The 15449-nt window shown below is 33.1% G+C and overlaps 1 protein-coding gene across 2 annotated transcripts in view; it reads left to right on the plus strand.

Annotated features, from left to right (window-relative positions):
- Nucleotides 1–15449, plus strand: part of SRFBP1 (serum response factor binding protein 1) — a 60841-nt gene that overhangs the window by 24776 nt on the left and 20616 nt on the right. For both annotated transcript variants that reach the window (XM_015140623.3, NM_001266668.1), the window contains 1 exon segment: nt 7588–7659. In XM_015140623.3, the coding sequence (XP_014996109.3) occupies nt 7588–7659 (72 nt within the window).

A 15449-nucleotide genomic window follows, 5' to 3' on the forward strand; every position in this document is an offset into this window, starting at 1 on the left:
AGAATTGAATGTTAAGCATGGAAGTGTGTTATAAAATTAGAGCAGTTAGAGCAGAAAGATACATTGAGACCAAGTACTGAAAAGATTTAAATACCAAACTGAAAGTTTGACTTCATTCTGTATTCCGGATGGTGATGTAATGGCCCTTGGAGTTACTCATCCTGGAGTCTGGAAGAACAATTAGGCTATTATAATCCACACAATCCATAAAGAAGTCTTGAACCTAGGAGTGGGATAATGGTAATACAATGGAGGGAACAGATACAACTGACAGTACCAAAGAGAAAGCAGAAACGGTGATAGGAGCATAACAGAAGCATAGTAAAGGGACTCCCAATATCTCATGACACTGAGTTGTCTAATCCTAGCGGCAGAAGATTGAGATGCAATTTGTTTCCATAGAGAACAAAGGAATAGGTGTAAGAAGAAGGTAGTGATATTTTATTTGGGAAAAAAAGTCTATTGGCAATATGATGATAGAGTATAACTTTATTGAAGTTTCATCTAGAACTGTATGTAAAAAGCAGAACAGTATTTAGGAAATAAAGTTTTTGTTGTCACTGAAAGGTAGTCATAATGAAATTCTCAACTATAGAAAAGTATGAAGATTTTGATGTCTCTCACTCTCTCACAAGTTATTTCAGATTCTTTATTTCAGAGAAATGACTCATTTTCAAATAGACCAAAAATCTAGAACTCAGACTTTTCTTGGCACCTTCTAATTTTTTGTATTGGGGATTAATCCCTTATAACCTAAATATACTATTCCAATTTTGATCACACTTTGGAAAATACAAATGTGTTTTGTATTTTATTAAGTTAAAAGCCTGACTCTGATAAGATTCTCTTGAAATTAAAAATGTCAACATGATTATTGCCTCCAAGTTGCTTTTTGTATTTACCCAATCTCCTTTCCCACAGCACAATACAGAATAGTTTGGTTACAAATGTTTACTTTCCCTACTTAACCAGAGGCAACACTACACTGCTTATACGGTTATGAGTCACTATATTAGATTGTTCAAACAAAGTCCCTGGAAAGAAGAAAGACAAGGTTGTAGCCAAATAACCAAAATTGGGATTACCTAATTTTGACTTAGTTTGATATTTTATGTAAAAGCAAAAAGTGACATCTAGCACTGTGTGGAATAAGAGAACTAGAATAATTCTGATGGATCTGGTTATTAGGGGATGATGTCTTTAATGTTGAAAACATGAATAATATTAGTTTAACATAATTACGAAGGAATTAAAACAATTTTTAATTGATCATCACTGACAACAGAATATAGCCGAAAAGCAGAAGAGTATTTGCAGTTATATTCAATTTAGAGAAAAATCTAAATTCAAGAGAACTATATTTATCTGAAAAAAAAAAAAAAAGACATTGGAATTTGTTTGTTTGCTTGTTTGTTTGAGACGGAGTATAGCTCTGTCGCCAGGCTGGGTTGCAGTTGCATGATCTCGGCTCACTGCAACCTCCGCCTCCCGGGTTCAAGCGATTCTCCTGCCTCAGTCTCCTGAGTAGCTGGGATTACAGGCACCTGCTGCCACACCCAGCTAATTTTTGTATTTTTTTTTTTTTTTTAGTAGAGACAGGGTTTCACCACATTGTCCACGATGGTCTCGATCTCCTGACCTCATGATCCGCCCACCTCGGCCTCCCAAAGTGCTGGGGTTACAGGTGTGAGCCACTGCACCCTGCCTGGAATTAGTTTTAGATGAAGGAAAGCTAAGTGATGCTGTCTGGTTAATCATCTTACTTAGCATTAACAATATGCACTAGGAAGAACATGGTGTAACAGTATCATATAAGCACAAACTAGTTTCTTTCACAATTTTAAGTGCTGTTAACCAGGATTAAGTGTGGTGCGTGAGGGACTACGTGATCTTTAAACACTGAGTACATATAAAATGTCCTTGGAATAGGTATATAACTTCTGTCTAAAATGTCTATTACTGGGTCTGGAAATGGATCTTAGTTTTCCATTTGGCATGAAACCTTTCCTCAGAAAGAACAAGGTTGTATCTGGGATCTGCCTGGCTTGTTACCTAATGTAGTTTCTCAACCATTCACAATTATAAATCTGTATATTTCAGTGAGTCTTTAAGTAGTGCTTTACCTTCTCCCATTATAAGTAAAACCAGAGTAATGTAGAAATGAGCAGTAAGTACTCTTCTTTGCAACACTCTAGTAGTCCTCTTGGCTGATTTTTTTTTTTCCCCTAGTAGTTGCTCTCTTTCAACTTTGTTTCTCTAAAGAAAAAGCCTAGATTGGCAACTGAAAATTTTTTGGCAAATCTTGGATTTGACTTTTTGCTAATAAGAGACTTAACTGATTTTTTTTTTCTCACTAAGAAATAGACTTAAAACGGAGCTGCCATTCAACCCAGGAATACCACTACTGGGTGTATACCCAAAAAAAGTAAGTCATTCTACCAAAGACACATGGACACCTATGTTCACAGCTGCACTACTTACAATAGCAAAGACATGGAATCAGTGCAGGTGCCCATCAGTGGTAGATTGAATAAAGAAAATGGTCCATATATACTATGGAATACTGTGCAGCCATTAAAAAAAAAAAAAAAAAGGGAAATTGTGTCCTTTGCAGCAACATGAATGGAGCTGCAGGCTGTATTCTTAAGCAAATTAACAGAGGAAGAGAAAAGCAAATACTGCATGTTCTCACTTATAAGTGGGAGCTAATCATTGAGTACCCATTGGCTTAAATATGGGAACAATAGACACTGTGGACTACACAGTGGGGAGAAAGCTGGGTTTAAAAACTACCAATGGGGTAGTGTCCTCACTCCCAGCACGAACGGGATCTGCACTCCAAACCTCAGCATCACACAATATTCCCATGTAACAAATCTGTACATGTACCCTTATATCTAAAATGAAAGTTGGGGAAAAAAGGAAATAGACATTTAAAATGTTTCTACACTGGTCCAGTTCTGTTCAACATGTGTCATTGTGCTTGAGTCTGACAGTCAAAGCGAATAAGACACCATTCTTACCCTTGAAGAACTTACACTCTAGGCTCTTCATTCCATTTTTATGTCAAGAATATGGAGAACAAAGGTTATTATAAGCATAAGTTGTTTGTTTTATGTATGTCCTCAATGCATTTTTTTTTTTTTTTGACTACATGTCTTATTGCCCAACCATGTTCTCACTTGAAGCAGAATTGTTCTCAGCAAGCTGGTTAGAATATACGTACACTTCTGAATAGTTAGCCAGAAAGCTGTAGTGATTCTTTAGTGCCTAAGCCTCTACATACCATTTGTCTTTCAGAGTTTGCTACTTTTTTGCCAAATTAGGGCTTACTTGCTTTCCAGTGCACGTGTAGAAAACAATTTATAATGAAGAGAGTTGATGTATTGTCAGGTAAGGGACCCCAGCCTCAAATCCAGGGACGTTGTCCATCTTCCCAGGCATTCTTTGTAAATAATTAATTACTTCAGATCTTGAAAACTCAATTCTTCATGTCTCCTCCAGTTTTAATTACTGATCTTCTAGATTCTACTGAGTTTTGCTATGACTGGCTTCCATAATCAATTTGATAAGTAATTTATATGTTCTTAAAACATAAGTATTTTGTGACCAAATTATAATGTATTATTGACACTGTTAAATTCAGTCCTACAGTGATAAAAAAAAAAAGTTTTTTAAAATTCTCCCTTAAAAAATGGATATTCTGAGTTAAAATATATGTAAATCTAGGTTTCAGAGCAGTTAGAGAAATAATTTGCTAGTCCTCACAATTTAGTATGAACTTCCCAAGCAGACTTCACAGCAGACTCTTAGGAGGATTCAGAAAAGCTATGTGTGAAATTTTCTCTAATCTTTTAGTAGGAACACTAATATTTAAGGTGCTATCTGTGCAATTGTAATAGTACATCAAAAGGAGTCTTACTCTGAAAGTCAGTACCTGATTTCTTCTGAATAAGAATAACTTCATAATATATCATTTATTGCAGTTTTGTGTGTCTTAAAAAAGTCTTAGTTTCTCATTGTTTACTTAAAAGAGTACCTGACAATTCCAGTTATAGCACAGCTTTCCTATCCATCCATATTTGCTAAACACAATTTTTACATTTTATGTGAACCATGTTTTAGGAGATAGTATTCCCTTTTAATGACACAAAGAGCTGTATTTAAAACTAAGGTAATAAACGAGTTGATCCAAAATACTGAAGTATAAATGGTATAAGACAAAAAGTTTAAGCCATCCAAATACATCTATATTTTGCTTAGTTTTAAGGTAAATATTTAATTATTATTTATGGCATATAGTGTTTGTCCAAATAATACGGTATAATGAATTATTTTGTAATACAAAGATTGGTAGGAGATAGAAAATACCTTAATTTCCTAGTGCCTCTGTATCAAATTATGACAAATTTAGTGGCATAAAACAACACAAATGTATTGTCGTACAGTGCTGAAGGTTAGAAGTCCTAACGGTAACAGGGCTGTATTATTTCTGTAGGCTTTCAGTGGGGCTATATTCTCTTTGTAGTCTCTAGGGGAGAAATTTTCCTGCCTTTTCAGCTTCTATAGGCCACCTGCATTCCCTGACTCATGGCGTCTTTCTCCATCTTCAAGGCAAGCAGCATAGCATCTTCTCTTCCCTCTCTCTCTTCCCCCTCCACCTCCCCCATTTCCCACACTTATGTTTTTGTTTGTTTGTTTGTTTTCTCTGCATCTCCTTCTCTTTGACCTTTCTGCTACCCTCTTGTAAGGAAGATTGTGATTACATTTGACTTACCTGGATAATCCAGGATAATAACCCCATCTTAAAAATTCTTAATTACATCAGCAAAGTCCTTTCTGCCATGTGAAATAATGTATTCATAGGCTCTGGGGATTAGGACATGGACGTCTTCCAGGAGCTATTCAGCCTAGCACACGGTGTGTAATTAATCACTACTTAGGTTCTAAAAGTAGAGGTTATTGTAATCATGCTTTGTGTTTGTGTATCATGCTACTAGAGCTACAAATGGTTTTCCCTTTCTCAGTCAAATAATATCTTTTCCACTTATTAGCCCATTTTAGGGGTATTGTATTCCTAAACGACTCCCTGTAGTTTTTATTACATGGATTTTTTAATGTCTTAAGTTTAATATCTACCATGTATCTGGGGCTTTGGGTTTCTGGGGAAAAAAAAGTAAAACAGTGAATGAGCTTTTTAAAAATTTTGATACTCTGGCTCCTGCTATTGCTATGAGTAATAAACTGCCATTTGTCTCTGACCCAGAGCCTTGTGTCTTCTACCAACATCTGTCATACAGTATGTATTTGACTAACTTGTTAGCTTTCAAATCTTGACATTGGGTATTGCTAATAATTACTCCAACAAATTAACAGCCTTAGTGGCAAACGTATTTCTTTAAATATACCCAACCTGAGTAAATTCCTATCAACTTCACTTTCTGTATGTCTTTTAAATATATTTTGTTTATTTTGAACCTTCACATCATTCTGCCTGAAATATTTCTGAAAGACCACAAAAGTTGCCAAAATTACTCGCTTGGGTTGCTCAGTGCCTCACATTTATTAAAAAACATATGTATATATTCCCTTCTGCTGAAAGGGTTATAATAACACTTAGCTCATATAAATCATGCTTCATTTTAAAACCTGTGTTTCTCATACCTAGAAGATTCTGATGGTCTTGGTTAAAGGATCATATGACATCACCACAAACTGTGAAATATAAACTCGTTTTTTGTTAGTTTTTCGTGAATGCTTTTAAACATGGTAGAGATTTTTTAAATTTATCATAGAGGCAGTAGACCAGAAAGATGATGATCTAATAAAGATACTAGTTAAGATCAGTCTTTCTACCACCTAGTTATAGGACCTTGGACAAATCACATGATTTGAGTCTTACTTTTCACTTGTTAAATGAGGAATTGACAGAGGTAATTTCGGTTACTTTTAGTTGAGTAATTTAATTCACTTACTATCATTATTTTTATTTACCAATGCAGTTGTTTTAAGGCTAATAACCACTTTAAATGCTTTTCGTAAATTTTGGTACGTAGTATTTTCTTGTTGTTACAAAGTCTGACGTATCTGTTTATATTTCCCCTTTCTCAAGACTTGTTTAGTTGAGGTGGTTTTATTTATTTATTGTTTTAATTCCAGATGGAAAGGCCTTTTAAAATTTTTCCTTTGTTGATTAGTTGATTTTCTTTCATTTCTACTTTTTCATTGTGATCAGATAATGTTGCTTATAGTATTTTACTTGATGGAGCTTACTGTTGCTATACTTTCTTTGACTTAATGATAATTTTTATCAATATTCCATGTGTACTTGAGAAGAAGATACAATTGTTTTTAAGATCTTGTAATTTTATTTCCCTATTTTCTTTCTTGACTGGAAGTTGTGTGTCAGAGTCTTGAGCTAATAAATAGTATTTCTATTTCCTTTATTTCGTGAAGTTTCTGCTTTATGTAATAGTTGTGTTTTATTTGACGCATAGTCATAAATGTTATCTTCTGTCTTAATTTTGTTTTCTTTGCCTCAGCTTTGTCTGAAACACAGTCTCAGCACCTGCTTTCTAATTTTTCCTGTTTGCCTGCTATATCTTTGAGCCTTTTTAAATACTGTGTTCTTTGTCTTTATTATATACAGTATAGAGTTAGGTTTTGCTTTGTGATTCAGTTTGACAATATTTTTCTTCTAATAGGTACATTATACTAATTCACATTCCGTTATATTCCTGATGTTTCCTTTCAACTCTGTCATATTTTATATTCTAATTACTGAATATTCTATGTTGTATTTACCGTTTATTTCTCTACTTAATGTGTCTTCTTTGTCAAAGATTTTTTAAAAATTATTTTGGTATTTAGAAAAGTCTGTATTTTCTTTCCATGGATGACGTATTTATATCTCATATTGCCTATACTTTTCCATTTTCTTATGTATCTTTTATTTTCTACTCTGTTCATTTTGAACAGTATCCTTCAACTCCTGTTTACCCGACCTAGATGGTAGTCAGTAATCTTATTCTTTCCCCATCTCCTCTACTTTTTCTAGTTGTAGTTTTTCTTGCTTAATCAAAACATATAAAGCCTACCTACTGTTCTTTCTCCTATACCCCCACACTTATTTTAGTCATAGCTCTACAAATAGATACAGTACTCAACATCAATTATTTTATCAAAGTTATCTTTTGCTGGCTTCTAGAAGATTCCTCAGAAGAGGCACATATATATAATATTTCCTGAATTCTTGCAGTTCAAAACTGTTTTTCTATACATTAGATATTTGAAGAGCTGCTTGACTGGGTATAAAATCCTAAGGTTAGAGTTGTTTGTATGGAGTTCCTTGAAAATACTGCATCTTACTTGCCTTGTATGTTGTTCTCAGAAAGATTTGCTCTTAAAGTCATTTTGCTGTGGCTATTTTAGTAGCATGATAATATCTTACTGTGGTGGGAGTTAATTCGTTTCTCAAAATTAAGATGTTATTTAATATTAAGTTTCTTAAGACATAGAAAGGAACTTAATAATAGTGATTAATTTAAAGATAGATACGTAACTAAAATTTGTTTTATTCTTTCACAGGAATTGAAACCTGATATAGTAACTAAATCTGCTCTTGGTGATGATATCAACTTTGAAAAAATCTGCAAAAAGGTATATCTGCAGTGGATTATATTTGTCTTATGAAGTTTCTCATTTATATTTCTTACTTTGTTCTTGAAGAGAAAACTTACCAAGAAGCCATGCTATTAGTTTGTAATTACTTTTCCTAAATGAACTCCATTACTGCCACCAAAAAAAAATTTTTATGCTAATTTATAAATTTTGTTTTGCTGTAATATCATACCTTCGAGGTCCTTAAAGGTATGTTGAACTTAATATGACATTTCATACATTATATAAAAATCAGTCTGTTGATCATACTACTTAGAACTAAGATTCTTTATTATTTTTCCAAGTATTTTTTATGAATATCTCATTTAATCTGTACATTTGCCCTTTGAAAGATGTTTTTTCACCCTCTTTATACAAATGAGGAAACTGGAACCCAAAAAGAATTAAATGAGGTAATTAAGAACACACCACTCTTAGGTGATATCATCATTATATTTTTCTACATCTTCCGCTCTTTGGATTTTCCACTCCTGCTTCTTCCTTAGTAATTCCCTTTTATAATTTGTACCCACGTTGTTCCACTTGAGAACAGATTTTGTATTGATTGATTTTTCTATATTGTGTTTGTTTTTACTTTCATTGATTTTTGTTCCACTCTATATTCTTTCCATCTTCTTGATTTATGTTTTTTTTTTCTGGTTTCTTAAAGTGGAAGCTTAAATTACTGGTTTTAGACCTTTTCTGATAAAAGCATTTAATACTATTCATTTATCTGTAAGCAATACTTTAGCTGCATTTCATAAATTTTAATAGGCTGTTTTGTTGTCTTAGTTTAAAATGTTTTAAATTTCCCTTGAACCCTCTTTGACTCATGGTTTAATTTGAAATGTGTTGCCTAATTTCCGAACGGGTTTTCCGGTATCTTTTTGCTATTTTTTGTTTATTTAGTTCTTTTATGATCCGTGAACATACATTTTGTGATTTCTATTCCTTTGAATGTTGTACTTTTGTTATAGTCCAGAGTATAGCATATCTTGGTAAATATTTCATGTGCACTTGAAGACAGCATATATTCTGTTGGGGTATCTGTAAATGTTAAGTCAAATTGGCTGATGGTATTCAGATTATCCATATTTTTGCTGTTTCTTTCTGCCTACTTTGTTAAGAGGTGTGTTGGAACCTCCAACTATGAATATCAGTTTGCCTATTTGATCTTTCAATCTTGTCACTCTTTGCCTTAAGCATTTTGAAACGTGTGTTAGGTATGTAAACTTTTAGGATTTATGCTCTTGGGGCACTGATCCTTTATCATTACGTAATGGCCCTCCTTAACCCTGATAATGTTTATTGTGCTAAAGTCCATCTTGTCCGAAGTTTATATCACTGCTTTAGCTTTCTTTTGGTTAGTGTTTACATTCAGTATCTTTCTCCGTCATTTTACTTTTAAGCTGCATATGTCTGTGTACTTAAGGTGATTTTTTTTTAAATCAATAGCATATGTTTGGATCATGCTTTTTATCCAATCTGATAATCTCTCTTTTAAGTGGTATCTTTAGGCCATATCTCTTCAATGTGATTATTGATGTGGTTGGATTAAAATCTACCAGTTAGCAGTTGTTTTCTATTTGCTTCATATCTTTTTGCTTTGTTTTTCTTCTTTTTTTGATCTCCTGTTAGTTAATTGAGCATCTTATCTCTTCCGTTGACCTATTTATTACATGTACATTTTTATTATTGTTTTTTAGTGTTCACTCTACAGTTTATAATATACACTTTAATTAACCAAAATCTGCTTTCACATAATTTTATGCTGCTTTATATGCAGTATAATGATCTAAGAACAGTAAATGCCAATTACTTTATGCCTTCTATTGTGCCATTGTTGTTAAACATTTTACATATGCTATAAGCATATAATAGATTTTCCTATTTTTGCTTTGAACATTTGAACCATTCAGTTTAGAAATAATTAAACATAAGAGTAAATCATTTTTTTACTTTCATTTATTCAGTTTTGATTGCTCTTTATTTCCTTGTTTAAATCCAGGTTTTCTGCTGGTGTATTTGTTTTTCCTGAAGACTCAAAATATCTTGAAGAGTAGGTCTAGTTTCTACAATTTTTTGGCAAGAAAGTTTCTGTTTGTCCTTTATTTTAAAAAATATTTTTACTAAGTATAGAATTCTGTGTTGATAGTTCTTGTCTTTCTGCACTTTGTCATCTAGCTTCTTTAATTTTGTACATGTCTGCCATAATTCTTATCTTTGATCCTCTGTATATAATGCCCCACCTCGTCTCACTCCAAACTGAGTATAAGATGTTCAGTCTAACTGGTTCAATGTGAATTTGCTATTTGTCCATCCTTTTTTTTTTTTTTTTTGGCTCTTTCTGGTTCTCTAACTCTCCAGATAGGAACCAGAAATTCACAAGTCTCAACATCTGAATTTTAGAAGAAAAGAAACCAGAAATCTAAATTTTGCATTAATTTTTATGATAAATTATAAGACTACCAAATTTTGGGTTGTCTAGAGTGTAACCTTGAGCTGTCTGTTCCCAGAGGATACATTATCATTCTTTCTGCCTTCAGGGGACTTGAATAGAAAAAATTGACATACACTGACTCTGGATGTCATGTTTTTCATCAATAAAATACTTCAGTGAGATCACCATTAAAGGTCCCTCCTCCAAGTTCTTAAGTTTTTCTCTTATTTTAAACCTCCATAAAGTTTTGCTTTTGTGAATCACTATTCTCAAAAAGTGATGGGATAATTCAAATGTAATAAATCAGAGCATACTTTATAATATACTATGATAATTATATAAAAGTTTCTAATCATAACTACTTGAGTAAAATGAATAAAAGTTTGTGTAATGTTAAGATCTCTCAAACTGTTGGAAATTTTGCTATAACAGGTTGGTATCTAAATACTCATTCAGTGGATGTTTATGTGCAAATCAGCATGCTAGATGATTTAGGGCCATGATTTCAAAACTTTTATTTCTCTCAGAACCTTTTGTTAAAAATTTTACCCCACACTAAGTGTTGTATATTAAATACATGAAAACAGCTGCTGTAGGGATTGGGGCTGGCAGTTAAGAAGCCAAGTCATCCTTTGGTATCTTAAAAACATTGCTAAGGACACTACAAGAAAAGATAAGAGATAATCTTAACCACAGAGTTTATTTCTAAAGGAGAGTTTATACTTGTAACTAACTATAAGATGTGTGTAAGAAAAAGATTTGAAAATACTCATTCTTATATTACAGATTGATTTGTCTTTAAATTTGAATTATTTATTAAATACAACATATATTCAGTGCTATAGTTTTCACTAAAGTGTGTTAGATACAATCACATTTAATTTTTAATATTTGCAACTCTAGTGGAGGAGTTTTGATCGGGAGAGAATTACAACCCCATTGTATAAAGTAGAAACTAGAGCTCATGGAGATTAGTTTGTCCAGATCAGTACAATCAGCTAGTTAACTGAACAAGAACGTAAATCTGTGTCTTCTGAAGGTTTCATTAACATAACAAGCTTTTGATCTGGATTTCATTCTAATTCATTCTTCTGTATAATCTGATGTTTCATCATTAATTATGACAAATACTGGATTTTCCTATGTTTACTTTTCTTCAGGATTGCTGTGGAATCCATGTAATGGGCTTACTCTTTGAATTTTTAAATATAGTACAACTTCAGAAACTAAATTCTTACCAAAGACTTTTGTTTGAGGTCCTGATTAGATTTAGATTTAGCATTATGTATTGTGAAAGGATATTTGGAACAGATACTGCATAGTTTTTACTTTTCTTCCTCTCCATCATACCTAAGGAAGAATCATCAATCCACTGGCATCATTAATAGTTCATGGCAGTAATTATTAATAGTACTCATAGAGATGTAAGAAATTGTTGAATATTAGAGTCTCAAAGTGTTGAGAATATTTTTCAGGGAAAATCCAAAGATTAAAAAGTTATTTGAACTGTATGATGTTAAGGTTTTTTCCCAGCCTTAAGAAAAAAAGTACTGATGCTACATTTATGTAGCATCATTTCTCTACAATTAATTGATATTAGTCATTTTAAATTTTAAGGCATTTTATGGCAAGAAAAGCTGTCCTTGTCAGAAAAGCAACACAAAAGTTATGAGTGCAATTTTGCAGTATTTTTATTCCGTGTAATTCATTCATAAAGAGAAGAAAGGCTTAGCATGGCGGCTCAGCCTGTAGTCCCAGTGCTTTGCTCCCAAAGGAGGCCAAAACAGGTGGATCACTTAAGCCCAGGAGTTCAGGACTAGCCTGGGCAACTTGGTGAAACCCCATCTCTACAAAAAAAAATCCAAAAAATAAGCTGGGCGTGGTGACACACAACTGTAGTCTTAACTACTCAGGAGGCTACATTGGGAGAATCACATGAGCCTGGGAGGTCGAGGCTGTAGTGAGCTGTGGTCATGCCACTGTACTCCAGCATGGGTGAAAGAGTGAGACTGTGTCTCAGAAAAAAAAAAAAAAAGAGAGAGAAGAAAAATGTTAACCCTAAAATGGTTTTAAATTTGTGCTCAGGTCTTACTGAGACAAAATAATGACATGTTGAACAGAATAGTGCTAATTAAATAAAAATATGGCACAATATATTTGTTTTTAATTTTGTTGAGATGTCAAAATATATAATAATTTTTTTTTGCCATATATGTCTTTAGCATACTGATTTCCTTTCCTTTGGATATATACTCATACCCAGTAATGGGATTGCTGAATCTTATGGTAGTTCTATTTTTTATTTTGTTTTAGAACCTCCATACTGTTCCTCATAATGGTGGTATTAATTTACATTGCCATCCAACAATGTACAAGGGTTCCCTTTTCTCCACATTCTCTCCATCACTTGTTATCTTCAGGCTTTTTTGTAATGGCCATTCTTATGGGTTAGAGGTGATATCTCATTATGGTTTTAATTTGCATTTCCTTAATGATTAGTGATATTGAACATTTTTATGTATCTATTGGCCATTTGAATGTGTCCTTTTGGGAAATGTTTGTTTAGGTCCTTTGCCCATTTTTAATTGAGTTATTTACTTGCTAGTGAGTTTCTTTTTGTTTGTTTATTTTTATTTTTATGTTTTATTTGAGACAGGGTCTCGCTGTGTCACCCACACTGGAGTGCAGTGGCAGGATCTCAGCTCACTGCCACCTCCACCTCCCGAATTCAAGCGATCCTCCCACCTCAGCCTCCCAAGGTGGGAGGTGCCAGCCTAGAGGCTGGTGTTCTAGTGCTGGTGTAGCAAGTGTAGCTGGGATTACAGTCATGCGCCACCACACCCGGCTAATTTGCTAGTGAGTTTCTTGGGTTCCTTTAGTATTGTGGATATTAGACTCTTACCAGATATATAGTTTGCGTATATTTTATGTTTTCATAGCAGTTTTATAATTTCCAGCCTTACATTTTAGCCTTTAATCCATTTTGAGTTGAGGTTTGTGTATGGTGTGACATAGTGGTCTAATTTTTTTTTTTTTTTCATGTGGATATCCAGTTGTCCTAATACTGTTTATTGAAGAGACTGTCTTTTCCTTATTGTATGTTCTTGGAAGCTTTGATGAAAATCAGTTGGCCGTAAATGCGTGGATTTATTTCTGGTGTCTCTATTCTGTTCTTTTGGTCAGTATCATTGGTGTTTCTGTGGTTATCAGTTGTAATATTTCCTCTTTCGTTTTTCATTTTATTTATTTGAGTCTTCTCATTTTTTTAGTCTAGCTATATAGGTTTGTAGTTTTATATCTTCAGGAAACCATCTCTGGTTTTGTTGATCACTCTTGTTTTTCTCATGTCTCTTTCATCTGTTTCTGCTCTAATCTTTATTATTTATTTTCTTCTGCTCACTTGGGTTTAGTTTGTTCTTATTTTTCTAATTCTTTGAGGTGTAACTTTAAGTTATTTATTTGAGATCTTTTTTGATGTAGGCATTTATTGTTATGAACTTCTCTCTTAGAACTGTTTTTGCTGTGTCCCGTAAGTTTTGGTATGTTGTGTTTGCATTTTCATTTGTCTCAAGATACTTTTTAATTTTCCCTTCAATTTCTTCTTTGACTTATTAGTTGTACAGGAACATGTTATTTAATTTTCATGTACGAGTGAATTTTTCAAAAATTCCTTCTGTTACTGATTTTTAGTTTTATATCATTGTGGTCAGAAAAGATACCTGGTATGTTTTCTGTTTTCTTAAATGTGTTGGGCCTAATTTTGTGGCCCAGCATATCATCTGTTTGGGAGAATGTTCCTTGTGTTCTTGAGAAGAAGTTTTCTGTTGCTGTTGGATGAAATGTTCTGTAGATGTCTATTAGGTCTATACAGTCTAAGGTGTACTATTAGCCTGATGTTTCCTTATTGATTTTCTGCCTCGATGACCTGTGCATTGCTGAAAGTGGAGTATTGAAATCCTCTGTTATTATTGTATTACAATCTGTCTCTCCCTTCAGCTCTGTTAATATTTGCTTTATATATTTGGGTCCTGATACGGGGTGCTTATATATTTACAACTGTTATATCTGTCTGATGAATTGACCTCTTTGTTTATATAATGACCCTTGTCTCATCATACAGTTTTTGATTTTGTCTTTTTTAACTAAGTATAATTACTCCTACTCTTTGCATGGAATATCCTTGCTTCGTTTCTTCACTTTTAGTCTATGTGTCCTTACAGATAAAATAAGTCTCTTATAGGAAGCATATAGTTGGGTCTTATTTTTTGTTTGTTTGTTTTTTGTTTTTTAAATTCATTCAGCCACTATGTGTTATGATTGGAGAATTTAATCTTTTGACATTCAAAGTAATTATTTCTGCATATGGATTTACTACTGCCATTTTGCTAATTGTTTTCTGGCTGTTTTGTAGCTCCTTTGTTCCTTTCTTTCTCTCTTGCTGTGTTTCTCATTTAGTGATTTTCACTAGTGGCTACTTTGATCATATTTTAAAACTCTATACTTTTATTCCTCCTTCCGCTGCGTTTTGGTGTTATAATTTACATGTGTATTCTTTAACAAACTATTGTAGCTAACAATATTTTAATAGTTTTGTCCTCTCATCTTTATATTAAAGATACAAGTGATTTGCACACCCCCATTTAGAGTATTAGTAGATTCTAAATTTGACTATGTACTTATTTTAGCAGTGAGTTTTATCATGTATTTTAGTGTTAAAAGTAGTGTTCTTTTCTTTCAACTCAAAAAACTCCCGTTATCATTTCTTCTTGTAAGACAGGTCTGGTGGTAATGAGCTCTCTCAGCTTTCGTCTGAGAAAGTTTTTATTTCTCTTCTTTTCTGAAAGACAACTTTGCCAAGTACAGTATTCTTCATTGGCAGTTTTTTTTTGTTTGTTTGTTTGTTTTTCCATCAACACTTTGAATAAATCATCCCACTCTCTCCTGGCTTATCAGGTAGGCCTTTACTGAGAAATTTGCTGCTAGTCTTATTTGAACTCTCTTACATGTTATTTGCTTCTTTTCTCTTGCTACTTTCAAGATGCTCTCTTTGTCCTTGATTTTTGACAATTTGATTATGTGCCTGAGTGTAGTCTTCTTTGGATTGAATCTGATTGGAGACCTTTGACCGTCCTGTACCTAGATATTTATGTCTTTCCTCACATTTGAAATTTTTTCTGATGTTATTTCTTTATGTAAGCATTCTACCCCTTTGTTTTTCTCTTCCCCTTCACAAACTCCTGTAATTCAAACATTTGTTCTTTTGATGCTGTTCCATAAATCTCATAAATTTAATTCATTCATTTTCATTCTTTTTTTCTAATTTCTCCTCTGACTATATATTTTCACATAA

This window comes from Macaca mulatta, chromosome 6 (assembly GCF_049350105.2).
Source record: "Macaca mulatta isolate MMU2019108-1 chromosome 6, T2T-MMU8v2.0, whole genome shotgun sequence".
In the NCBI taxonomy this organism is placed as follows: domain Eukaryota; kingdom Metazoa; phylum Chordata; class Mammalia; order Primates; family Cercopithecidae; genus Macaca; species Macaca mulatta.